This window comes from Loxodonta africana, chromosome 1 (genome assembly GCF_030014295.1).
Source record: "Loxodonta africana isolate mLoxAfr1 chromosome 1, mLoxAfr1.hap2, whole genome shotgun sequence".
NCBI lineage: Eukaryota > Metazoa > Chordata > Mammalia > Proboscidea > Elephantidae > Loxodonta > Loxodonta africana.
In genome coordinates, this window is record NC_087342.1 from 175,484,783 (window position 1) to 175,512,508 (window position 27,726).

A 27,726-nucleotide genomic window follows, 5' to 3' on the forward strand; every position below is an offset into this window, starting at 1 on the left:
CTGTCCCACTTCCCAGTTTGTGCTCAACTTTAGGGAAACCCTCTGCCTGGCAGACTCTGGGTCTTGGTTTCTGTCTCTCTCACCTAATAACTTTGTCTCAAGGAAGGTTCTAAATTTTTCATGATTAGCAAACACCCTCAGTGCAAAAGTTGCTTTCAGTACTGTATTCTGTCTTGGTCAGTACTTCTTTACTGTTTCCAAATCTCTTTGATACATTTGTTTTTATTTTTTTCCATTCTATCCAGCTCTTCAATTGTTTTTAGCAGAAGTCCAATAATTTAGCCCACTATTCAGGGAAACAAAAAGTCTTCTCTGATGACTTTCAACTGCATAGTATGGATATGTTGAAAGAGATGAGAGTTAAGCTATAGGAAAATGGGTGGTAAGCTAATAAACAAAAAATGCTGACCTCTGTTTTAAGAAGTTTAGCAGTGAAGGAAAAGAAAAAAAATTACAGTAGTTAGAAGGGGCAGTGGGGTTAGAAGAAAAATGCTGATTGCATTTTGTTTTAAGAGATGGAGAAGGAATCCAAAAAGAACAAAAAGGCAAAAGATATTGGAGCAGCATTCCCTAAAGTGTGTTCAGGAAGGTGTGAACAGATATTGTATTATAGAGAAAAAAAGTGGGAAACTGACTTAAACAAAGTTGAACAGGTTTAATCATTCCAGGACTAAAAAGCTTCATTAGTACAGGAGTAAAAGTCTTAATGTGCATTGTAATTTTTTAAATATTACAGTAAGGAAGAGGAAAAAAAATGACAACAACGGAGAAACACTAAAGGAATGTTTAAGGCAGATTAGAGTAGAGCTCCCAACTATGGCATTGTTACGTGCTGATGAATGGATTTCAGTTGGGCTAAGAAACTGATCCCTTCAGTCCTGGGTGCAGTTAGATCTACCCTACAACTTCACAAGTACCTCTGTCAATAGGCAACCTCATCTATTTACTCCAGGGTGCCACACAATTATTATAAACTTTTTTATCATAACAAAAATAAAAAAGGTGAAAGAATATTCTCCACTCCTGTTAATCATCTGAATAAAATGATGGTAGAGAAGTGATAACATTGCAGGTAGAGATGAAACTAGTCTTGAAAAGGCGTTCTTAAAACATAAATAAAAAGACTGCTATTTAAATGAGGGCTGAGTTCATTCACATTTAAATGCCCACTTTTTATCAAATATTGTTCTAGGTCCTAGGTGTATAGCAGAAAATACGACATTCAAGACCTGCTGTCATTGAGCTTATACACAAGGGGAAGAGACTGAGAATAAATTAACAAAAATATCAGTCAGTGAGTGTTAAATTCTTTGTAGAGAATTAAAGTAGATGAGATATGACAGTGACAGAGTAGCTATTTAGATGGTGTTCAAGGAAGATTTTTAAACCGAGATTTGAGTGACAAGAAGGAGCCAGATACTGGTAGACTAGGGAGAAGGGTATTCCAGGAAGGGGAGCTACTAGTGCAAGGGTCTGAACAGACCAGGTCTAGTATAGGAACAAAAAAAAGCCAGTGAGGTCAGAAACTAATGGGCTAGTAGTGAGAATTAAAAAAACATGATGGAGATGGAGGTACGAATTAGATCGTGTGGGCCTTTGTAAACTAAGAAAAGGATTAGATTTTATTCTAATTTGAATTTAGAAGTAAGTTTCAGTAGCCAACTTTGCCTACTGTGTTTCCTTTGGAAATACTTTGCCTCCCTCACGGTGGTGATGATAATACTTTACCAAAAAGAGATGGCAGATAGTAAAGAAGTGCCAATTTTAAAGTTTGTAAGCATAAGTAAGCTTTTTTAAAAAAGTTAGATAAGGTAATACAGGCCAAAGAATGGGAAGAGAACAAGTATTTCAGAACAACTTACTATCTGTCAGGTACTTTATACACATATCCTATCTTATAAATACTCAAAACCTTCCTGTGACAGAGGCTGATATTTTTACCTGTATTTAATAACATAAAAAAAAACCTCGTTGCCATCGAGTTGATTCCGACTCATAGCAACCCTATAGGACAGAGTAGAACCGCCCCACAGAGTTTCCATGGAGTGCCTGGTGCATTCCAACTGCCAGAGTTTTGGTTAGCAGCCGAACTCCTAACCACTACACCACCAGGGCTTCTGATTTTAATATCATGTTGTGTTGTTAGGTGCTGTTGTGTTGGTTTGACTCATAGCGACCCTACGGGATGGGGCAGAATTGCCCCACAGGGTTTCCAAGGAGCGGCTGGTGGGTTTGAACTGCCAACCTTTTGGTTAGCAGCCGAGCTCTTAACCACTACACCACCAGGGCTCCTTTAATAACACAGTCAAGTGATAAGATGAGAACTCAGATTGCTGGACTCAAACCTATGACGTTTCCACTACCAGGGTGCCTTCCTCCCCATGTTCCACCAGATACACCTATTAACCCATTGCCCTCCAGTCGATTCTGACTCATATACACCTATTAACTGTTTGAAACCAAGCTTTAAAAACAGTTTCTTAAGAAATTTGAGACAATTGCAAATATGTAGAAATTAAGCAGCACACTTTTCATAAATAACCAGTGGCTTAAGAAGAAATAACAAGGGAAATTAGAAAATACTTTGAGAGGAATAAAAATGAAGACTCAACATACCATAACTTACTGGATGCTGCCAAAGTGGTACTTTAAAGAAAAAATTTATACATATAAATGTCTCTATTAAAAAAAGAAGTACTTATACATGCTACAGCATGGATGAACCATGAAAAACATTATGCTAAGTGAAAGAAGCCAGTCACAATAAACCATATATCATATGATTCATTTATATGAAATGTCCAGAACAGGCAAATGTAGAAAGACAGAAAGCAGGTTATCGATTTCTAAGTGTTGGAGGAGAAGGGGAGAGTAGGGGTTGACAGCTAAAGGGTATAGGTTTCTTTTCTGAGGTGATGAAAATGTTCTAAAATTGTGACGATGGGTCACAACTCTGTGAATATGCTAAAAACCACTGAATCATACACTTTAAATGAATTGTATGAGTATGTGAATTATACCTCAATAACTGTCAAAAAAACAAAAACCATTTCTTCTAAGATGCTTTTCCTGACTACCTCTAATTCCATTTTGTATATTTCTTCTTCTTTACTCATGCAACAGTTATTTTCTAAATAAATATGTATTATTTTATATATTATTTTATAAATCGTTGATTATATAACACTGATGACAAAGTTTTAATTTGAACTTGTGGAATTAAACTTACTTTTCCTTCTTGCTTTTCGGAACTTGACAGCAGCCAGATTTATTAAGTTCATTCCATACAGATTGTAGTCAATGAAGAGCTGTAGGAGGTAGGGAATATGCGCTTCATGAGGCTGGTAAAATTTATTCATTACGGCTCCACTTTGCAAAAGTTCACATATCCTAAATTAGAAAAAAAAAAGCTTTATCAGAAAATTTTATTCCCTAAAATGTTAAGTGAAACAATTATTATACAAATATAGAGAATAAAACACAGCATATTAGCACACAAAATTTTCATTTCAATTTTATTGGAAATTTGTATTTTGTTAGAAATTAGAAGTTTAAATCCAGTTTTAAAATAAGCAGTATGCTCTGAAAGAAAATAACAGCAACAACAAAACAAAAACCTTCATGGGTAAGAATATTTTGACTTCTAAAACCAATTTAATACTAACTATTTTTTATATTAAGAATATATGTCAAAAAGTTTTCAAAATATGAGCTTTTCCTTTTAAAAATTACAGAAATAATTTTGAAAAGATTACATAAACATTCTAAAAAAAGCAAAAAGGAAACAGGGCTCAATCTCACCATTCAGAGGCATTACCACTTTAATATTTTTCTTTTGTTGAGTTTTCTTCTTTCATCATGGGAAACACAAACAATAAGCAATTACAAATAATATAAGTGGAATGTAGGGGAAGTATATGAAGCATCTAGAAGGGACACCTAACAGGGGTGCAGAGGTAGTTTCTACAAAGTCTTCATGCAGGTAAATCTCTAAGCTGGAGATGAACTGGAGGTACTTTTTCTCTGAGGAAGGGAAAGAATATTTCATGCAAATAAAATTGCACATGTAAAGGATCATAAAAAAACAGAGCTTATTCAGCAACTGAAGCCACTGAGTAAAGATACAACTACTGTCAGAGTCTGTGGTGAGAGGTGGGACTGGAGTGGTAGTGAGAAGCCCAATGATGCAGAGCCTGCTAAGAAAAATGAATAAGTAGTGGAGTTTGATGGAGAAGTGAACAGAGGAAAGTGAAATGACCAGGCTAACAACACAATGCCTAAGACTAGAGATAGGGAGTGAGGAGGCTATTGTGGAAAAACTAAGATAATGGTGGCTGAAACAAGGATTATGGAAATGGATTGACTCCAAAAATATAGAGAAAGTAAAATGGTCAGGACTTGATAACTAACTGGATGTGGAGAGTGAGGTAGGAGCTGAGGATGATGGCTAATTTTTGGTTTAAGCAACTGGTTGATGATGCTGTCATTTACTGAAACAGAAATTATTGGGGGGGAAAACAGGTTGTTCATTTTTTGGTTTTAAGCAAGAATAAGAATAAACGCAAAGATCCCCAGAGGCATAATGGTTAAGCACTCAGCTGCTAACTGAAAGGTTGCTGGTTCAAACCCACCAGCTGTTCAGTGGGAGAAAGATATGGTAATCTACTTCTATAAAGGTTATAGCCTTAGAAACCCTACTGGGCAATTCTACTGTCTTATAGGGTTGCTACGAGTTAAAACGACTCAGCGGCACACAACAAGAACAGGAATAAACTCAGTTTCAGACAGACTGGGGCTTAGGTATAGTGGAATACTGAGGAAGATTTCTGTGGCAATACTGGAAATTAATGATAATGAAAAAAAGAATAATTTTATTAATAGAGCAGAGGCAAGCTAACATATTTCTGAGTACTATTACTAGACTTGATGGCACCTAATGTACTAGATACTGTGCTAAGTGCTTTAAAAGCTTAATCTCAAGTTATAAGATAATGGATAAGCCTATTATCCACATTTTACAAATGAGGAATCTGAGTCTTATAGACATTTAATAAAGTTGGCCAAAATCAGACAAATAAAAAGTGGCAGAGTTAAAATTCAACCCAAGATTTCTCTGACTTCTGAGCCCTCACTCTTAACCACAGTGTTTATTTATTCAGTAGATGGTTTGATGTATTGATCAAGAGTTCTGGAGGGAAATTTAGGCTACTGATATACATTTGAAACTCCAATGTTTAAAAGATTAACAAAAACAAAATAAAACCATGAAGGTAGATAAGACTGCACAGAGGAGAGAATATATAGAAAGAAAGAGACGAAAGCCTAGGACAGAAACACAAGGAACAACTACTAAGTGCTGTTGAGTTGATTTTCAACTCACAGTGACCCTATGTGACAGAGTACAACTGCCTCACAGGGTTTTCTAGGCTGTAACCTTTATGGGAGCAGATTGCTTGGTCTTTCTTCTGCAGAGCCACTGGGTAGGTTTGGACGCCAACCTTTTGGTTATTAGCCAAGTACCTAACCATTATGCCAGCAGGGCTCCTTAAGGAGTAACTACAGATGTCTCCTTAAGCAGTAACTACAGATGTTAAAAGAAGAACCAACAAAATGGTATGAGTACGAATGATCCAAGAGGTAGAAGAAAAACCAAAGGAGGCTTATAACACAGAAGCCAACATTTAAGACTGTTTTGAGGTGTCATAAATGCTGCTACGAGGTCAAACGGTAAGGGCAAAAAGGTATTCACTGGATTTATCAACACTGAGGTCATTAGTGAAAGCAATTTCAGTAAAATGCTTGGGACAGGAGCCATATAGGAATAGGTTCAAGAGTAAATGGGAGGTAAGAAATTGAATCCACAAAGTAGAGATAAATGCTTCAAGGAGAACGGCTATGCAAGTGTTTAAGACTATGAATGTGTGTGTTTAAAATTAACAGTCTTATTAAATGGCGTGGGAAGGGAGATGAGGACATATTATAAAAGGAAGAGGTCTTTAAAAAGGTCAAAGAGATCTTGAGCCTTTTAGGCGATGCAGGGAGATCTCTTTCACTGTAATAGGTAGCAAGAAGGAGAGAACGGATGTGAATACAGTTTAAAGGCTTTAGACAGAAAATCAAGGGAGTTCTATTTTAATGGTTCTCAAACTTTTTGGTGCCAGAATCTCTTGTCATTCTTAAAAATTACTGGGAAACCCAAAGAGCTTTTGTTTATGTAGGTTATGTATATTGATATTTCCCAAATTCAAAATTAAGACTGAGAAATTTTTAAGATAGTTACTTACTAATTTTAAAATAACAATAAACCCATTATGTGTTAATATAAATGAATTAAAAAAAATAAAGTACAGCTCTATTTTCCAAAACAAAAACAGTTTAGTGAGAAAATAGGTATTGTTTTACATGTTCGTAAATCTCTGACAATAGAGCTGGATTCTCACATCTGTTTCTCCTCAGTCTGTTGCAACATACTGTTTTGGTTGAAGCGTATGAAGAAAACCCAGTCTCATACAAATTGTAATTAGAAAAAGGAAGACGTTTTAACAGTTTTTTCAGATGATTCTGGATAGTCTCCTTTGATACTACGTAGAAACTCAACAAGTGGTAGTTTCTTAGAGATTAGTTGCAATGTGGAATCTGAAATCAGATCAGTGAACTTCTGTACTATTACATTAAAATCTATTGGTCTATCTTACACTTTTAATGGATCTTTTCTCCATGCATGATCTTCTAACACCATTCATTGGTCACTTGGAAAATAGAGATCCACAAAATTATGCAGATACTCTAAATGTTGATGCATTTCATTTTACCATACGAAAAAAACCATATTTGTTAATATCAACATCTATCTATCTCATTAGAAAAATCTTAAGGTTTTCAAAATTCTAATGTATGTCTGAAAGCTCAAATTTTATCATTGAAAACAAATACTATCAGTTATTTTCCTTGTGACAGCCTCACTTTGTTCACTTTTGAGAAAATGTCTTGAAAAATATGCAAGTCTACATAACTTGGCTTGTCTATCAGTTGTTTATTCAAGCAAAAATAATTTGTCTATAAGTTGGTCTTTCAAGTAAAAATGGCATTCCATTAAAAAAAAAGTGGCTACTTCAGTTTGCAACTAAAAACAATAATATAAATACTTCTTTTCCTAAGGGCAATCACAGCACTAAACAAACTGGAGACACGTCTTATGCTTACTTTCATTTTGTCACATAAAATATTAGAAAGATGTGTACTCAAACGTTAAGATTCAATAAAAGTAAAATTTTTTACTATCATTATGGATATTCCTAACTTTTTTTTTTTTTTACTGTGACTGCTTAGTGGTGGAAAATATGGCTAGTACAGTAATTATATTACGTTACATTATATTATAAAGTGAAGAGCTTGAAGCACTTACTGATGAAGATCAAAGACCACAGCCTTCAGTATGGATTACACCTCAACATACAGAAAATAAAAATCCTCACAACTAGACCAATAAGCCACATTATGATAAATGAAGAAAAGACTGAAGTTGTCAAGGATTTCATTTCACTTGGATGCACAATCAACACCCATGGAAGCAGCAGGCAAGAAGTCAAAAGGCGCGTTGCATTGGGCAAATCTGCTGCAAAGGACCTCTTTAAAGTGCTGAGAAGCAAAGACATCACCTTGAAGACTAAGGTGCGCCTGACCTAAGCCATGGTGTTTTCAATTGCATCATATGCATGTGAAAGCTGGACAATGAATAAGGAAGACGGAAGAAAAACTGACGTCTTTAAACTCTGGCATTGGCGAAGAATATTGAATATACCATGGACTGCCAAAAAAATGAACAAATCTGTCTTGGAAGAAGTAGTCAGAATGTTCCTTAGAAGCAAGGATGGTGAGCCTGCATCTTACAGACTTTGGACATGTTGTCAGGAGGGATCAGTCCCTGGAGAAGGACATCATGCTCGGTAAAGTACAGGGTCAGTGGAAGACAGGGAGACCCTCAACGAGATGGGCTGACACACTGACTGCAACAATGGGTTCAAGCAAAACAATCATTATAAGGATGGCGCAGGCAGTGTTTGGTTCTGTGGTACACAGGGTCGCTATGAGTCAGAACCAAATCAATGGCATCTAACAACAACAGTACCGTTTGATGCCATTTCCTTAATTTGGGCTAAGGTGCCAACAGTTTTACCCACCATTGCTACTGCGCCATCAGTGAACACAGTGAAAAAGACAAATCACATCTTAGCATTATTATGAAAATGATTTTGACCATGCAGAGTCCCTGGAAAAGTCTCATGGACCCTCAAACTACACATTGAGAACCACTGTTTTAGACTGATGGGTCCATTTTATCTAAAAAGTAGGAGGCAAGGCCTCGGTACAGGCTTAACATTAGAGTAAAGAGGCCAGAGAATGGTGAAGAGAGTTAATTAGAGAAAAGCAGAAGTAAGGCAGGCAGGGGGAGGCCCCAGGGAAGCTGAAAACCATGAATTAACAGTGGTACCAATCTGTAATTTTTTTATACTGCAATAATGAGAAACTAGGGTTTAGCAGAGAGAAATAAATGAATTAATCTAGAATTGATGGGTTTCCCTTGGCAGGAAAGGGAGTTGAGAACACAAACCAACAAATCTAAGCTGGAAAAAAGGGAATTAATTGCAGTAGGAGGCTACAAGATGGGCAGCAGTAGTGGGGCCAAGGGGCTTGAAGCCTAAGAACAGCTGGAGTAAGAGTAACTCAGGGATAGAGTTAAAAGATGAAAAGACATGACGGATCTTACTGGAGCAATGAAAATGTTTTAAAACTGGATTATGGTGATAGTTGCACAATTCAGCAGATTTACTAAAAATAGTTGAATTGTGTATAATTAATAAGTGTGAATTTCGTGGCATGTAAAATATACCTCAAAAAATTGTTTGAAAAAAGTATAGAAAATTGTAGCCAGAAATCAAGATGTTTGCATCTAAAATTTCAGAGGTTGGACCACTTCCAGGGCATGGCCAAGAGAGTCAGTGGTTTAAGAATGCAAGTAAAAATTATGGGAGATGAGCAAGTAGAGGAAGCAAGAGGTTACACAGTTCTCAAAAGATATGCATAGTGTTTGTTCATTTATCCAACAAATATTTACTGACTACTATGTGCCAGACACTATTCTAAGCACTGGGGATTCAAAGAGGACACAGCAGATAAAAATCTTTGCCCTTGTGGAGCTTTACATTCTAGTATGCTACCAATTGTGTATGCAAATTAAAGAGAATAAAAAAATATATATATATATGCATGAAAAATAGGACATACACCAAGCTCTTAAAAAGTGATTACTTCTAGTAAAGAGAGTTAAGATTAGAGGTAAGGTCCAGAATTGTACTTCTGCAATATTTTACGTATACATTCCATAGCTAAGACGTACATAGCACTTACAATGCACAGGCACTGTTGTGAGTGATCTACAGATACCAACACATTTAATCCTCAGAACAGTGGGTACTAACATCAACTCTATTAAAAGGGTGAAAGCTAAGGCACAGAGAAATTAAATAACTTGCCTAAAGTTAACCAGGTAGTAAGTAGCACAACCAGAATCTGAATGCAGGTGGTCTGGTTTCACAGTTGGGGCTCTTATCACTATACTATGTTAAGTATTATAACACAAATGATTTATGTATAAAGGTACAATAAAAAATAACAAAAATGGAGAAAAATATTCTTTCCTAACTTGTTCTTTTCCTTCATAGCCTGTATCACAATTTCTTTTATAATTTTTATTGCTCTTTAAGTGAAAGTTTACAAATCAAGTCAGTCTCTCACACAAAAACTGATATACACCTTGGTACATACTCCCAATTACACTCCCCCTAATGAGACAGCCCGCTCCCTCCCACCACTCTCTTTTCGCATCCATTTTGCCAGCTCCTAACTCCCTCTACCCTCTCATCTTCCCTCCAGGCAGGAAATGCCAACATAGTCTCAAGTGTCCACCTGATCCAAGAAGCTCACTCCTCACCAGCATCCCTCTCCAACCCATTGTCCAGTCCAATCCTTGTCTGAAGAGTTCGCTTGGGGAATGGTTCCTCTCTTGGGGCAACAGAAGGTCTGGGGGCCATGACCACTAGGGTCCCTCTAGTCTCAGTCAGACCATTAAGTCTGGTCTTATGAGAATTTGGGGTCTGTATCCCACTGCTCTCCTACTCCCTCAGGGGTTCTCTGTTGTGTTCCCTGTCAGGGCAGTCATCGGTTGTAGCCAGGCACCATCTAGTTCTTCTGGTCTCAGGATGATGTAGTCGCTGGTTCATGTGGCCCTTTCTGTCTCTTGGGCTCGTAAGTACCTTGTGTCCTTGGTGTTCTTCATTCTCCTTTGATCCAGGTGGGTTGAAATTCATTGATGCATTTTAGATGGCCACTTGCTAGTGTTTAAGACCCCAGATGCCACTCTTCAAAGTGCGATGCAGAATATTTTCTTAATAGATTTTATTATGCCAATTGACTTAGATGTCCCCTGAAACCATGGTCCCCAAACCCCTGCCACGCTTGCCTTTGAAGCATTCAGTTTATTCAGGAATCTTCTTTGCTTCTGGTTTAGTCCAATTGTGCTGACCTCCCCTGTATTGTGTGTTGTCTTTCCCGTCACCTAAAGTAGTTTTTATCTACAATCTAATTAGTGAATACCTGTCTCCCAAACTCCCTCCCTCCCCACTCTCGTAACCACAAAAGAATGTTTTCTTCTCAGTTTAAACTATTTCTCAAGTTCTTATAATAGTGGTCTATACAATTTTTGTCCTTTTGCAATTGACTAATTTCACTCAGCATGCCTTCCGGGTTCCTCCATGTTATGAAATGTTTCACGGATTCAACAGATTCATCACTGTTCTTTATCGACGCATAGTATTCCATTGTGTGAATACACCATAATTTATTTATCCATTCATCCATTGATGGGCACCTTGGTTGCTTCCATCTTTTTACTATTGTAAACAGTGCTGCAGTCAACACGGGTATGCACATATCTGTTCATGTAAAGGCTCTTATTTCTCTAGGATATATTCTGAGGAGTGGGATTGCTGGATCGTATGGCAGTTCCATTTCTAGCTTTTTAAGGAAGCACCAAATTGATTTCCAAAGTAGTTGTACCATTTGACATTCCCACCAGCAGTGTATAAGTGTTTCAATCTCTCCACAGTTTCTCCAACATTTATTATTTTGTTTTTTTTTGGATTAATGCCACCCTTGTTGGAGTGAGATGAAATCTCATTGTAGTTTTGATTTGCATTTCTCTAATGGCTAATGATTGTGAGCATTTCCTCATGTATCTGTTAGCTACCTGAATGTTTTCTTCAGTGATATATCACAATTTCTGATTATGTATGTTTGTGTTAGTTGTTTACTGTGTCGACTCTGCTAGGCTGTAAGTTCCTGAGGACAGGAACCATGCAAATTTTGTTCACCACCGTTTACCCAGAAACTTCCACAGGGCATCATATAATATAGGCACTTTAAGAAAAAACAGAATATATTTATATTTCGAGTAGAATTATAGCTTATAGGTTATTTACTAAAAAACTAGACAGTTTGTGGTTAAGAGGAAAAATAACTGAGGTTTACTCTGTTACTGCTATGTGTGCAAGAAGTAAGAATCTACCGCTTGCTCTTTTGTACTCCATGAATACGAGAAAGTGTGAGTAATCAATAGAGGGTCCCGGACAGAGCTGGAAAGACGTAGAACAAAATTCTAACTCAGAAAGAAAGACCAGACTTGTTGGCCTGGCAGAGACTGGAGAAACCCTGAGAGTATGGCCCCTGGACACATTTTCAGCTCAGTAATGAAGTCACTCCTGAAGTTCACCCTTCAGCCAAAGACGGGACAAACCCATAAAACAAAACAAGACTAAAGGGGCACACCAGCCCAGGGGCAAAGACTAGAAGGTAGGAGGGGACAGGAAAGCCAGTAATAGGGAACTCAAGGATGAGAAGGGAGAGTATTGACATGTCGTGGGGTTGTCAGCCAATGTCATAAAACAGTATGTGTACTAATTGTTCAATAAGAAGCTAGTTTTTTCTGTAAACCTTCATCTAAAAAAAAAAAAAAAGAACTGTGTGAGTAGAGGGGAACAGGCACAAGAAAACATTACTGCCAATAAATGCCCACTCTGGAAAATTAATTTGGTACCTTACATCATAGGTACTGTTTAAGGTAAGGTCAGGGGTAGGCTATAGAGAAAACCAGTCCTTACTGATTACTCAGGGAAGAGAATAAACATTGGGATTAGGACTATGAGTCAGTGATGTACTCAGAGTAAACGTCTGGTCCTTGTTTGCTGAAACTGTCTCTTACCAAAAGAATGTCCCCTTTTGAAACCCAATACCTACTGTCGGAGAGACCCTCCTGAAAAAACAACACTAGGCCCTCCTCCAAAGCCCTCTTTATCCTAGCTTGACTCCACATAGTATGAAAACCCTTGTTCTGAACCCGAAGGATGGCTGAAGTGTATACATGTGCCTTTCCTGCCATCAATAACTTGGGCTCCAAGATGACTGAGAAAATGAGTTAGTGGCAGAGAGACTAACTGAGGGAAAGAAAAAAAAAAAAAACCTACCAAAAACAAAAAACTCAGGATGTAAAGTTTCACTACTGTCTAGTAAGGAATCAGCAAGACCCTGAGATCTCAGAAGCCCTTCTACCCAGACCTCTCACACAGTTCTCCTTGCTTCAAAACTGAAGAGTAAGTTTCTCTAAGTAGTCAACATTTGGGCTGGCCAACAAAGCACTAACATCATACAAGGTAGCCTTCATCTCTCCTCTTCCACTCCCATAAACTCCCTAAAGCTAAGACAAGTAGTCGTTGGGGACCATAAACCAAGATCCCTCCACCCTTAAAATATCCTTCCTAGAGTCCAAACCATATAAACATTAGCCCACTCATGGGTCTTTCAATATGCATATATGTATGTATCATGGTCTCTTTCTTTAATAATGATACAAAGTATATAGGCCTTTCCTCTATATTTTTCTTTTTATTACTAAAATGCTTAAAGTGATAGTTATTCAGAGTTTGGTTTCATTTATCTTTGTACCTTTTCACCATTGCAGGATTATAAAGATAGATCTTCATAAAGTGTCTTTCCTTCTCATGATAACCATAAAAAGGCCTGAAATATAAAAAAAGATATTTCAAATTATTTTCATCATTCACAGATGAAATAATGCAATTTATTGCCCTAATTAGACTCAACTGGCCTAGTTCAATTTTACTTATATTTAATATTACCAAAAAAAAAAAAAGACCTTTCAATTAATCCTACGGTTTTTTTTTTTTAGGTTAACATATGAAATGTTGAAATTTGGTTATTTATTTTAAAAAGTTTTTAAGACACCACTTCCCAGAAAACTACGGATAAACAGGAGCAGCAAACCTAATCTTAATTCGTTATGACTCTTAAAAAATGGCCCTTTTCTCTTTACTCTGAACACAATGAGAGAAAAGAGACCTTTTAGGCCTTTCTCCCACTTCTCCCTCCCTTCTTTTGGTCAAAAACTAAGAGTTCTTTATAAATAAAGTCCTTTAATTAACAACACATATCACTTTCCCTATTCAGCTATTATTAATTTTGCAAATTCACAAGGCAGCGATATAGGATGGTATGGATACCCAGGGAGACTCTCAGGCAGGAAGTAAAATAGAAGAGAGTTTGAAAGTAGATGTTTTGATGCTCCAAAAATTACATGTGATAATTACAGCTAGTTTCTTAATATAACAATGGGAAGAAAAATGAGCAGGAAGAGTGAAAAATCTAAGCTAAGTAACTTTAGATGGACTGAGGCCATTTGTTAATTCTTTATAAGGGATTCTCTAGAATCATGGCAGCTGAATGGCAAGGAATCTCAGAAATGAGCCTAAGGTGTCACGGTCCTATTTCTTAACACAGCTTGAGTGCACAGTCTAGAAAAACTGGAATTAAACCTTGTACAAATTTTAATTTGGTAGGAGATGCAACTTGGTCTATCAAAGAAGTAGGGAGTATTGAATGAGTAAAGAGATCAGAGAAGGTAGAATGAATGGTGAGAGAAAAGAGGACCCAGGTAAGAGAAAAAAAAGAAAAATACTAGGAGAAAAAAAGAGAACTGCAAACATTAATTAGATTCAACAGCTCATCTTTTGCCCCTTGGGTTTATCCAAATCTGTCACTCAGGGAATCTTGAGAATATAGCAATGCCTTTAGTAAATGCCCACCAAAAATACTGTAAGATTGGTGGACTATTCATTTCACTGGGCTGTTTGGAGATATAACTCTGAAATAAGATTATGTATAGAAAAGGTCTTGCAAAGCATGAAAACAATTAAAAAGATAAAGCTGATGATTATTTTTAGCCTAGCTGCTGTTGTCATGGGATGGGTATGAACTTTCACCTCATTCATTTATTCAACCGAGTACTTACTGAACCATATCCACTAAGTGCCCAGCACCATACAAGGTTCATAATGATGAACAACACAAAATATGGCTCTTTGTCTCATGGAGCTTACATGCTAATAAGAGAAATACATACAAATTAAGTAAGTAAAAATGAAAATACTTGCAAACTATCTTAAGTGTTAAATGAAACAAATAATGGGCTGAGACTCAGAATAAAAAAGGGCAATTTATTTTAAATAGGTTAATAAATTTAAATAGGGTAGTCAGGGAAAATTTCTCTGGAGAGGAGATGGATTCGAAGAACTGGAGCATGGAAAAAACCAAAAACCAAACCTGTTGCCAGTGAATCAATTCAGACTCATAGCAACCCCTACAGGACAGGGTAGAACTGCCTGACAGGGATTCCAGGGAGTGGCTAGTGCATTCGAACTGCTGAACTTTTGGTTACCAGTTGAACCCTTAACCACTATACTAGCAGGGCTCCTGGAAACATGGTAGAGCTCTCAAAAAAAGGGAAACTGCATATACGAAGTGCTTAGAAGAGAAAGAACTTGGCATATTGGAGGAACTGAAAGAAGACCGGTGTTTCTAGATGGAGTATAGTGAACAGAGTTTCAGAATAAGACAGGGGTCAGATCATAAGCTGTGGTTAGGAGTTGAAATTTTATTCTATGTGCAATATGAAGCCACTCAAGAATTTTAATTTATTTTTTAAAGATCCAATTTACATTACAAGAAAAGTACTTTTGCTGCTCTGGAATGAGACAATAGAAGAAGGGAGTTTAATTAAATAGAAGAAAAGGAGTTTGATTAAGGCTACTGTGGTGATCTGGAAGAAAGCAGGCAGATTTAAGATTTCTACTTTGATTTCATACAGAAATTGCTAACTCAACATGTTCCAGTATAAGCTTTGGTCTTTCCTGCCACCTGTTCTACCTGCACCTTCCCTGTCTTTCATGTTGGCAATTCCACCTTTTTAGTAGCACAGACTCAAAATTTTGTACTCATCCTTGACCCCTCTCTCTCACACCCCTTGTTCAATCAGAGTAAATCTTGTTGATGCACCCTCAGAATAGATCCAGAAGCTGACCACTTCTCACTATTCCACTGCTACTACCTAATTCCTGCTACTACCAGAGTTCAAGACACCATACTCTTCACCCAGAGTAAAGAAACAGACTCCCAATGCTCTCCCTGCTTCTACTTTTGTCCCCCCACCCCCCACAATCTATTCGTAACACAGTAGCTAGAATAATCCTTTCAAGTAACCTCAGGCCATGTCTACTCAAAATCATGCAACCAAAAAAAAAAAAAAAACCAAACCAAACCCACTGCCATCGAGTCGATTCCGACTCATAGTGACCCTATAGGACAGAATAGAACTGCCCCGTAGAGTTTCCAAGGAGCACCTGGCGGATTTGAACTGCCAACCTTTTGGTTAGCAGCTGTAGCACCTAACCACTACGCCACCAGGGTTTCCAAATCATGTAACAGCTCATAGTAAATGCCAAGTCCCTACAATAACCTATTGCAGTGGTTCTCAAACTTTTAACATACATCAGAATCATCAGAAAGGCTAATTAAAACACAAATTGCTGGGCACCACCTCCAGAGTTTCTGGTTTAGTAGGTCTAGGCTGGGATCCAAGAACTGGAATTTCTACCGAGTTCCCAGGTTTGTTAGTCTGAGTCCTCCGATTAAAAGATGCCCAAATGGGCAAGAGATTTTTTAGAGAAAACACCTGTGAGAGAAAATGAGGAAGGTGCCAGGAGAGGCTGGGAGAGCCATCAGATTTTGATACAGGTCTGATTCCAAGTAAGGGAGAGGGGCATAGAAGGAAATTTGGGTGGATGTGTCTTGTATCACAGTGCAATTCTAATGAAAGTTCAGCAAGGTTGTTGGGGAAACCTCAAGCCAAAGGTACCCATCAGATGAGACCCATGTCTCCTACCTTCCTATGCTAACAAACAGGCCTACCTTAGAATCCCTACTATGCTTAGTCACTGGCTGAGAGCAGCCTCTGGAAAGTGCTTTCAGCTCATGCGTGGTGATGGATTAGATTTCAGTGTGCAGTAGTAGCTGGGGCCGTTGGTCATTTATGCTCCCTGTGGTTGACGATCTGAGAGGTGCGTTCTAACGGTGGCCATATAAGGTAATATAGATGTTGGTGGTTCTGTGACCATGCTTTGAGAACCACTGGCCTACACAATCTCCATCCTCTCATACCTCTCTAACCTCATTTTGTCCTACTCTCCCCTCTTCCTTCCTCCGCTCTTGCCTCATGCTGCTCCTACTCCTTCACCTCCTTGAAGTCTTTGCTCATGTCATTTGACCTTCCTTGATTAAAAAAAAAAAAAAAAAAAAACCCAAACCCATTGCATTGAATCAACTCATAGCAGACCAAAAGGACAGAGTAGAACTGCCCCATACTTTCCAAAGCAGTAAATCTTTACATAAGCAGGTTGCCACATCTCTCTCCTGTGGAGCAGCTGTTGGGTTTGAAAGGCTGATTTCTTTGGTTAGCAGCCAAGCACTTAACCATTGTGCTACCAGGGCTCCTTCTTCCTTGATCATACTATCTAAAAGTTCTGCCTGCCCACTTCTCCACCCTATACCCCTGATTCTCATCCTGTTCTATGTTTTCTTTTTTTCTACAGTATTATTTACTTTTTAATAAAGAAACAAGTTAATTAATAACCTATTGGTTATTGCCTGTTTCCCACTAGTAGAATATAAGCTCCATGGGAATGGGGATCTTTGTTCTGTTCACAAATATATCCCAAGCACCTCGAACAGTGCATGACACAGAGAAGGTGCTCAATAACATTTGCTGAACTTCTAGATCTAGGAAGCAGAAAAATAGGAAATATTAAAATAGAGATCACTGTTAACCATCTATCTATTTTTATTGCAATAAAAATTTATTAAAAAAGTTACAGCAAGCTCTCCCTAGTTCCACTAGAGGTTTAAAAAAAAAAAAAGTACATTTTAATCAGATATTTTCCTCTAATTAGAATAGTAACAGATATACAGATAAATAGAAATTTGAAAAGATGTTATCATATACTTACATTCCTGATACTAATGACACTTTGAACACATGCTGAGCAGTGGAAGATGGATTGCCTAAAGCCACATTAAGTGCTCTGTCGATACTGAACGCCATCTGAGAGAGATAGCTTTCTGGCTGCTGTCCATAACCATCGTATGGCACATAGAGGTAAGGAAAGATGCCATGTAGGTGAAGACATGTCTTCTGACCTAAAATGTAACACATTAGAAAGTTTAGTTTTGAAAAGCATTTTAAAATCTTAACATTACAGAGCTCAGAATGCAAGCCATTTAAACGTTGCAATGGCAACACAGCTTATCTAAGGTAAAAAAATAAGTTGAGGAGAATAACCTATAGTTAAAGCCCACCTATATTAACTACATTTTACACCACAGCATTTGGAAGCATTTTGTAAACATCAGCATTGTAGTATGACTTAAATCACACTTTTAGGGAAAATATATTTGAACATTTTACCCTTATAACCCAATTAGTTTTATGTACTTCACTAAATCAACCTATAATACCACTCAGCACAGTGTTATGACATTTTCAGAATTCACTGAAAGTTCACTAAATAAATCAGTTGCTGTCTGTTTGGCATAAATGCTTTCAAACAAGAGATTTCCCTAAGACAAAAACAGGTCCAATAGAAAAGACACAATAAAAGCAGTTCCACTGTGTGGAATTTTGCTATTAAAAATTAGAAGTGGGCAAATAAATAATTTGCTATTACAAAAAATAGACAGAAACAAATCAAAATGAACCCCCCACAGATCAATTGTAATGGACTTCCAGATGCCTAAAGTGCATATTTGGTGGAGTAGGACAGGGAGGCACAATGGGAGGAAAAAACAAACATGCACACTTTCAGGAAGCCATATCCTATCAGTCAAGCTGCAGAAGGGGTAAATGGTGCTGACTTGCCAACAGACGGTCCGGCACAGCCATGATAAAGAAAGGAATGCAGTGAGAACGTACAAAAGCAGCACCACAAAACAGCAACGTGTCCCTGACAAGGTAAATAACGAGAACAGCAGCAACAAAAGCAGATGCACCGTTACTCTCGTGAATCTGGCAGGGCTGTATGGAAGTGGATCCTGTTCTCAGAGTATTGTCCCTAGGTGCCCTTGGATGCATGCCATTTGTCTAATTCAAACAGAGAGGAGAACAGCCGTGATGGAAGAACACATCCATTTTTCTCATGCTGTCACTCACTATCACTGTGCGCTCCTGCCAACACAAGCTGCCTGCTTCTTCTCACCCCTTGGCCCTCCAATCTCTGTCTCTCTCTCTCTTTTTTTTTTTTCTTTGTGTGTGTAGGAAAGTAGCTCTTATATAAGTAAGTAGAAACATTCATGCAGCTTCATTTCACACTGTTTGCTTACTACTTCTCATTTATAAGTTAGAATGATTTATATAAAATATTTAGAAAATAGTTCTATGTTCTGTTAGTGTCTCATATTTCTACACTTAAAAGGAGTAACATCAGCTCGCCTTATTTTTAAAGCACCGTTATAACAGAATTAACTTAGAAATTTGGAACAGTTATTACAGAAAGTGTAGCAAAAGTATTACATAAAGAAAGATCAGTCATATAATGGAATAAGATCTGTACACTCTAGACTGTGATTTGAACTCATGCCCTTCATACTTTTGAAGAATTACAAATTGTGCTACTGTTAAACCAATTTCAGCTTCTATTTTTAGCAGCAGTTATGCTACTTAGTTTAAATAATTTTTTTCAGTTAAAAGCAAATCCTTTGGCTATTTCATTTTTAAATACAACATGACACTATTTTCTAAATATCAGTTTTTGAATTCTTCAAATACAAAAAATTCAAATTGTAATGATGAGTAAATCTTAAGGAAATATATTCTTAATTCACTGGTAACCTACTTGAATGCTCTTTAAACATTTCAAGAAAAAAGATTATCCACTGTCCCTCTGGACAAAGGCCACAAAGTGGGGGAGGTAGGAAAACACAGAAATATTCTGTAGTAAGTTGACAAAAAAATCCAAGACGTGAGACTCCTCTGATAAGTAACTTTGGCTTGAGGTTTCCCCAAAAGCCTTGCTGAACTTTTGTTAGAACTGTACTGCGATATAAGGCATTTCTACCAAACCTCCTTATATACCAGTGTAATCATATATTTTACAAGCAATATTATGTCACGAAGATATTAATTTAAAAGTAACTATAGCTTAATAATGGAATTTTGGTATAATTTTACAAGAAACAACTCCAAAATTAGATTTATATAGTTTCCTAATATGCTCACTAAGTATCTTTTAAAAAATAATTGTATATCCACTTTTCTTATTTCCTGTGATGTAGAAGCAATTATCTTTCTTTTTATAGGTTTTGTAACTACAGTAACCTTGGAACGTATGATTTAGGACAGAGGCAGAAAATGATTTATTTAGCAGGCACTGAGCTAAGCGCTGTACATACATTATTTTTAAAACTTACAACAACCTGGCATGTATCACAGAGGTAAAATTTTCCAAAGTTATACAGCTATTAAGTGAATCAGGATTTGAAAACAGATCAACTATATCTAAAACCAGTAACTTTCCACTTAATCAGGTTGGTTCAATTATTTTTTTTAAATTAATGTTGGCTTCCTTAATTGGTCAGTTATTGTTTTGTATTGCCTGTTTCCTTATCTGACTCGCCCATTTGAGTACAAATTCTTTGGACTCTGAGATTGTTCTTGAATGATAATATCTCCCAAGATCCAGCACAAAAACAAATATTTATGGAATGAATGAACCCCCAGCAAAATAGAATGACTGCTTAAGAAGAAAGGAATGAGTGAAAGTCTCTGAATAGCTGAAAAAAACAAACCCATGAAAACAATGGGACTCTAATTCAACTACTGGAACTACCATCAGGGTTACAGGAGGACACGGGTATATGGGACAGGGTGAGTCCCCAGTGCATTGTACTTTCCTATCCTCAATGATCTGAAGTCCCGTGCAAAGCTTTAGTCATGGGATCAACACAGATGTACCTGTCTGGCTCTACTACAGCTAAGGATGCCTCTGTACCTTAGTCACCACTTCTCAAGAACAACCTCCTGAAGAATATTCACAGCACAAAGAATTCATGGCACAGCACTAACTGCTCTGACATAGAATAAGTATCACTGAAAAGAAAATGTTAAGAAACAAGATAAAATAAGAATTAAATAAAGGGGAGAGAAATGTATACAACATGAATATGAAAGTCAATTTCTTTTCGGGAATAGTCTTATGACTGTAAAACGTGTAGTTCTGTCATAGCAACTTCTCTTTATTTCCCTCCATCAGCTCCACCCCACACAAATGTGTGGAGTCACACAGCTGTAAAGTCCCTTAGGAATAAACCAGTCCCCCTCAACCGCATCTGTTAGGATTTGGTTCAGCTGTGAAAAACAGCCCTAAAATCAACTGAAACATTAAAATTAGTGGCTTCTCTCTCATAACATTAGTCCAGAGGTACACAGTTGGTAGCAGAGACCCAGGGTCTTTCAACATCTAGTTAGTGGCCTAGTTAAGAGGAATTTGTGACATCAGTTCAGAGGTGTTCCATTATATGCCAAGAAGTTCCACACATAGAACTTTTTAAAGGATGATTTTATAAAACTAGTGAAAGTTATGCAGGTTTGAAACCTCCTGCTAAGTAATTTGGGATTCTTTAAAAAATCTAGGATATTACCTAATATGTAGCTCTAAGAGAAGAAAATATCCATATTTTCTAACTGTCATCTCTTAATGTCATGTTAAACTGAATTTAGGCAGTAAGTCTGTAAGAATAAAGATTGTCTTAGGAAGAATAAGGCTACGTTCACAGATTTCAAAAAAATTTTAAGAGTCTGAATTTCCCTATTTGACTGATGTTGTCTAGTTCAGAAGTCACGACAAAGCTGTTTCAGGAAAGCTCCATGGAAACTTGGTGTCACACAGTATAACTACTGGTTTTTAAAGATACCATGGCAAAGCTCTGTGGAGCTGGTTACTTTCCAACTGTGTGTAAGTAGGGCTTGTGTAACTAAGGCAGGTGCCTCTGTACTGGCCAGCGCTTGTGTGCTCTGAATCTACCTTTCACAGAATCTAGAATTACATTTAAATATTAAGTCCTCTGTAGTCTAACATTTCTTATGTCATTTTCCCACATTTTGTTCTGTATTTTAGGTGCCTAGATTTGGTCTCTTAATTAAATTGTGCATCTGAAATCTTGTTAGCCTATTTGTAGTTAAATTACCTATACTTCTGTAGATTCATTTTCAATAAACAGGAAGACTAAACATACCACTCCTCTAATTAAGAGGTCTGCAAACTTCTTCTATGAGGTGGCAAGCAGTAAATATTTTAGATTTTACGGCCCGTAAATCTCTGATACAATTACTCAACTCTGCCATACATAAATGAATGATCATGACTGTGTTCCAATAAAATTTCATTTATAAAAACAGGCAGTGGGGGAGATTTGGGCCACGGGTACTAGTTTGCCAATATCTGCACTAATTGATTACTTCTCCATCATCATTAGGAACTGAGAAGTTTAATGCATTTTTTCCCCCAACAAAATAAAAATCATGAGAGCTACATAAATGGAAAAACATACCATGCTCATGGATAGGCAGACTCAACATTGTGCAAATGTCAATTCTACCCAAACAATCTACAAATATAATGCAATCCAAATCGAAATACCAACAGCATTCTTTAATGAGGTGGAAAAGCTAATCATTAACTTTACAAGGAAAGGAAAGAGGCCCTGGATAAGTAAAGCACTACTGAAGAAGAAGAATAAAGTAGGAGGTCTCACACTTCTTAATCTCAGAACTTATTATACAGCTATGGTAGTTAAAACAGCCTGGTACTCGTACAATGACAGACACACTGACCAATGGAACAGAATTGAGAGCCCAGATGTAAATCCATTCACCTATGGTCAAGTGATCTTCAACAAAGGACCAAAATCCATTAAATGAGGAAAAGACAGTCTTTTTAACAAATGGTGCTAGCAAAACTGGATGTCCATCTATAAGAAAATGAAACAAGACCCATACCTCACAACAAACAAAAACTAATTCAAAATGGATCAAAGACCTAAATATAAAACCAAAAACTATAAAAATCATAGAAGGAAAAGTAGGGTCAATGCTAGAAGCCCTAATACACTGCATAAATAAGATACAAACCATAACTAACGATACACAAACACCAGAAGATAAGCTAGATAACTGGGATCTTCTAAAAATTAATTTATGCTCATCAAAAGACTTCACCAAAACAGTAAAAAGAGAACCTACGGACTGGGAAAATTTTTTGGCTATGACAAATCTGACAAAGGTCTAATCTCTAAAATCTACAGGAAAATCTAATGCTTCTACAACAAAAGACAAATAATCCAATTATAAAATGGGCAAAGGATATGAACACACACTTCACTAAAGAAGATACTCAGGCAGCTAACAGACACATGAGGAAATGCTCATGATCACTAGACTTTAGAGAAATGCAAATGAAATCTACAATGAGCTACTTTTGGCATTATTGGCATGAATCAAAAAAAGAGAAAATAAAAAATGCTGGAGAGTCTGTGAGGAGATTAGAACTCTTATGCACTGCTGGTGGGAATGCAAAATGGTACAACCATTTTGAAAAACAATATAGCGCTTCCTTAAAAAGCTGGAAATAGAAACACCTTATGACCCAGCTATCCCACTCCTAGGAATATATCCTAGAGAAATAAGAGCTGTCACACAAACAGACATATGCACACCCATACTCATTGCAGCATTATTCACAATAGCAAAAAGATGGAAACAATGTAAGTGCCCATCAACAGAAGAATGGATAAGCAAACTATGGTATGCACAATGGAATACTGCACAACGATAAAGAACAATGATAAACCTGCGTAGCATCTCACAACATGGATGAATCTGGACGGCATTATGCTGAGTGAAACAAGTCAATCACAAAAGGACAAATGCTGTATGAGACTACTATTACAAAAACTCATAAAAAGGTTTATACACAGAAAGACAATCTTTGATGGTTACAAGGGAGGGGAAGTATAGGGAGGGAAAAGCACTAACTAGATAACAGATAAGTGGTAACTTTGGTGAAGGGTAAAACAGTACACAATCCTGGGGAAGTAGTCAGCACAACTTGACCAAGGCAAAGTCAAAGAAGCTTCACAGACACATCCAAACTCCCTGAGTGACCAAATTACTGGGCTCAGAGCTCGGGACCATGGTCTCGGAACACATCTAGCTCAGTCGGCATAACACAGTTTATAAAGAAAATGTTCTATATCCTACTTTGGTGAGTAGCCTCTGGGATCTTAAAAGCTTGTGAGTGGTCATCTAAGATACTCCACTGGTCCCAACCCATCTGGAGCAAGGGAGAATGATGAAAACCAAAGACACAATGGAAAGATTAGTCCAAAGGACTAAGGGACCACAACTACCACTGCCTCTTAGACTGAGTCCAGCACAACTCAATGGTGCCTGGCTATCACTACTGACTGCTCTGACAGGGATCACAATAGAGGGTTCCGGACAGAGGTGGAAAAAATGTAGAAAAAAATTGAAACTCACAAAAAAGACTAGACTTGCTGGTCTGACAGAAACTAGAGAAACCCCAAGAGTATGGCCCAAGGCACCCTTTTAACTCAGTACTGAGGTTCACCCTTCAGCCAAAGATTAGACAGGTCCATAAACAATAATACACATAGCTCAACCATGTATAGGAGACTAAATGGGAACACCAGCTCAGGAGCTAGGACAAGAAGTCAGGAGGGGACAAGAAAGCTAGATGAATGGAAATGCGGAGCCCAAGGTTGAGAAGGGGAAAGTGTTGACACGTTGCAAGGCTGGCAACCAATGTCACAAAAACAATATGTGTATTAATTGTTTAATGAGAAACTAATTTGCTCTCTAAACCTTCATCTGAGGCACAATAAAAAAAAAAACAAAATCATGCTAGCCCAGGAGTATCTCAGGAGACTGAATAAGAAATGATTACTTTTAATTTGCAAACCCCACCTCCCAAATATCAAACTCAATCTACACCAGATTTTGAACAAACCTCTACAGAATTATAAAACAGAAAAACTTGGTATGTTAGCAGAAATTTTTGCACATGTGGAATTTTTCATATTTTCTTCTTCCTAACTTGTTGCCCAGCCCACGGTGTACTCATGTGTATCAGGGCAGAACAGTGCTCCATAGGGTTTTCAAATGGCTGATTTTCTGGAAGTAGATCGTCAGGCTTTTCTTTCAAGGAGCCTCTGGGGTAACCAGAACTTCCAACCTTTTGGTTCGTAGCTGGGTATGTTAACCATTTGCACCACCAAGGGACTCCTCCCTTCTAGAAAATCACTTTTCAAGGTTTATATCACTATCATTTACTCAGTCTTTGTTCCCCTCCAGTCTTTCTTTGCTTCTTTCTTAAGACATCTTTCTTTCCATCTTTTTCTTGCCATCCCCCACAAAGCCACAAAATGAAGTGAACAAAATTCCTCATAGTCACAGTTTGGAAGCAAGTGTTAAATCACCTACACTTACACAAAAGAAAACCCTTAAAGGTGTACTCTAGCCTGAGAAATTTCATTTTCAGAATTTGACCCTAAGAAAAAAATTAAGGATGTACATGAAGATTTAGATACTAAGATGCCAGGACATATTACTAACAATAGTTAAAAATAAAAAATTTAAATTTCAAAAAATAGGGTATTAAGTAAACTACAGTACATCCATAGATCTAATGGCCCTTGGCCAAATCTAGCTCACCGTTTTTGTACTAAAATTTCACTGGAACACAGCACACCCTTTTTGGAATGGTCTCTGGCTGCTTTTGCTAGAGGGGAAGTTGAGCAGTTGCAGGAGAGACTATTTAGGCCTCAAAGCCTAAAATATTTATTATCCGGCCCTTCACAAAAAAAGTTTGCCAACCTCAGTAATAGGCAGTGTTGAAGTATATATCCTAGCATGAAAAATATTTATATTTTTGTCAGGTGAAAATGGGTTATCAAAACCACATATAGAGAGAGATGCCGATGAAGAGAGAGCTAATTAAATCAGGTGGACACTGGAGAATGTGTTGGCAACTCTTGACTGGAGGGGGGATGGGAAGATAGAGAGAGAGGGAAGATGGCAAAATTGGCATGAAACGAGAGACTATAAGGGCTGACTCAATAGGGGGAGAGCAAGTGGGAGAAGGCAGTAAGATGTATGTAAACCTACATGTGACAGACTGATTGGAATGGTAAATGTTCACTTGAAACTTAATAAAAATTAAAAAAAAAAAAAAAAACCACATATAGGAAGGAGCGCTAGTGGTGCAGTGGTTAAGTGCATAGCTGCTAACCGAAAAGGCAGTAGTTAGAACCCACCAGCAGTTCCAAGGGAGAAAGATGCGGCAGTCTGCTTTCTTAAAGATTATAGCCTTGGGAATCCTATGGGGCAGTTCTACTGTATCCTATAGGATTGTTATGAGTCATAATTAACTCGATGGCAAAGGGTAATAATGGATAAGGCAAAGTACCACCACAAAATCTTGGTAAATTTGTCAAAATAAGGAGCTCAGTACACGGGTGATATTCTTTATTTTATGAGCCAATCTGTTATTTAGCTAAAAGGTGAGTGACCTCAAGGGATAATTTTGGTTTAAGAATTTAAGCGATTCTCAGGGTGACAGTCTCAGGGAGTCCTCTAGTCTCAAATGGTCCAGTAAGTCTGGACTTCTAAAAAGAATTTGAGTTCTGTTCCACACTTTTCTCCCATTCTATCAGGATCCATTAGTTGTGGCCCTGATCAGAATGGTTGGTAGTAGCAGCTAGGTACCATCTAGTTCTGGTCTCAGGGTAGGTGAGGTCATGGTTCGTGTAGACTGTTAGTACTGTAGACTACTTTCTTCCCTCAGTCTTTTGTTTCCTTCTTTCTCTTTTGTTCTGGCTGAGTAGAGACCAATAGTTTTAGCTGAGATAGCTACTTGTAAGCTTTTATGAACCCAGACACTACTCACCACGTTGAGATGTAGACATATACTTTATGAACTATATTATGCTAATTAATTGAGTTGTCCCACAAGACTATGGCCCTAAGCCTTCACACTCAGAATACCAATCTCCCAAGGTATGCTCCTCAATCTTGAGGGATCAGCTCACTTGCTAATTCAATTATACAAAAATTCCTTAACCTACAAAAGCAACTTTGAGACTTGTTTTCCTCATCTATATCCTCATACCCAGTACCCAGTGCTGTCCTATATAATCCATTATGACACTTATCACATAATGCTATATGTATTTGTTTACATATAGTAGATTGATATTACATGTGCATTTTACTTACTAGGGATGGAGGGAGCATGGGGATAGGAAGAGAGAGAAGTAGAGGCATAGAAACAGAGAAAGACAAAGTGAGTGAATCTGAGAACACAATCAAATGGTAACAATGTATCTACTGAATAAATTTATGTTCTAGCACTGTGAGGTGGGGTATATAAATCTGCTATTCCTTAGTTGATCTCAGTTCCTTTGTGCCTCAAAAGTAGAATTATCTCCCACTGAGACAGGCAAGTGAGTGTGACTCTACTGTTTAAAAGACACAGTTCATAGTTTTCATAAAATGTGACCCTAAATGCGGGCCAGCTATTTCAAACAGACCTCATCTGAGGAAAGAGAAATTGGTTTTTCTATCTAAAGAAAACTAAGGGATTGAAGATAGTATGATAGACGGAGAGTACGATGGATATAGAACCTAAGATGCAACTCCACTGTCTCAATCTCCTCACCTACAGTGTGAGTTCCTTGAGTACATGCATCATGTCTTCTTATTTCTCCTATTCCCAATGTCTAGCAGAGAACCTGGCATATAGTGTGGGTTTGATAAATGTTGGATAAGCATGTCTTCCTCTTTCTGGGTAACTACTAAGAGGGCTTTCAACTAAGTCTAGAAGAAAATCTGACTCCTTTTTATTTTCTCCTTATATATATTTTCAAACGGCTAACAATGGAGGTATTCATAACATCCTCCTGTTTTCCTTTTTTTTTTGTAAGGAGACTAGAAATGAGAGAATAATGGAATAAGGGACCAATTTTCTATCTTGAACAGCAGATACACACATACAAAAAAAGCAAAATATAACACACAAATTATTTTATGATTACTATGTCAAGAACAGGAGCTCTGGTGGTGAAGTTGTTAAGAGCTCAGGCTGCTAACCAAAAGGTTGGCAGTTTGAATTTACCACCTGCTCCCTGGAAACCCTA

The 27,726-nt window shown here is 37.5% G+C and overlaps 1 protein-coding gene across 3 annotated transcripts in view; it reads right to left on the reverse strand.

The window, feature by feature from the left end:
• The window catches only part of REV3L (REV3 like, DNA directed polymerase zeta catalytic subunit), a 209,696-nt gene that overhangs the window by 111,837 nt on the left and 70,133 nt on the right, over window positions 1-27,726 (reverse strand). For 2 of the 3 annotated variants that reach the window (XM_064289891.1, XM_010598962.3), the window contains exons 2-4: window positions 17,469-17,658; window positions 13,057-13,131; window positions 3,230-3,390 (exon numbers count right to left, since the gene is read on the reverse strand). In XM_064289891.1, coding sequence (XP_064145961.1) covers window positions 3,230-3,390; window positions 13,057-13,131; window positions 17,469-17,658 — 426 coding nt within the window. The remainder of the gene's footprint in view (window positions 1-3,229; window positions 3,391-13,056; window positions 13,132-17,468; window positions 17,659-27,726) is intronic. The other variant, XM_064289897.1, reaches the window with a different exon arrangement.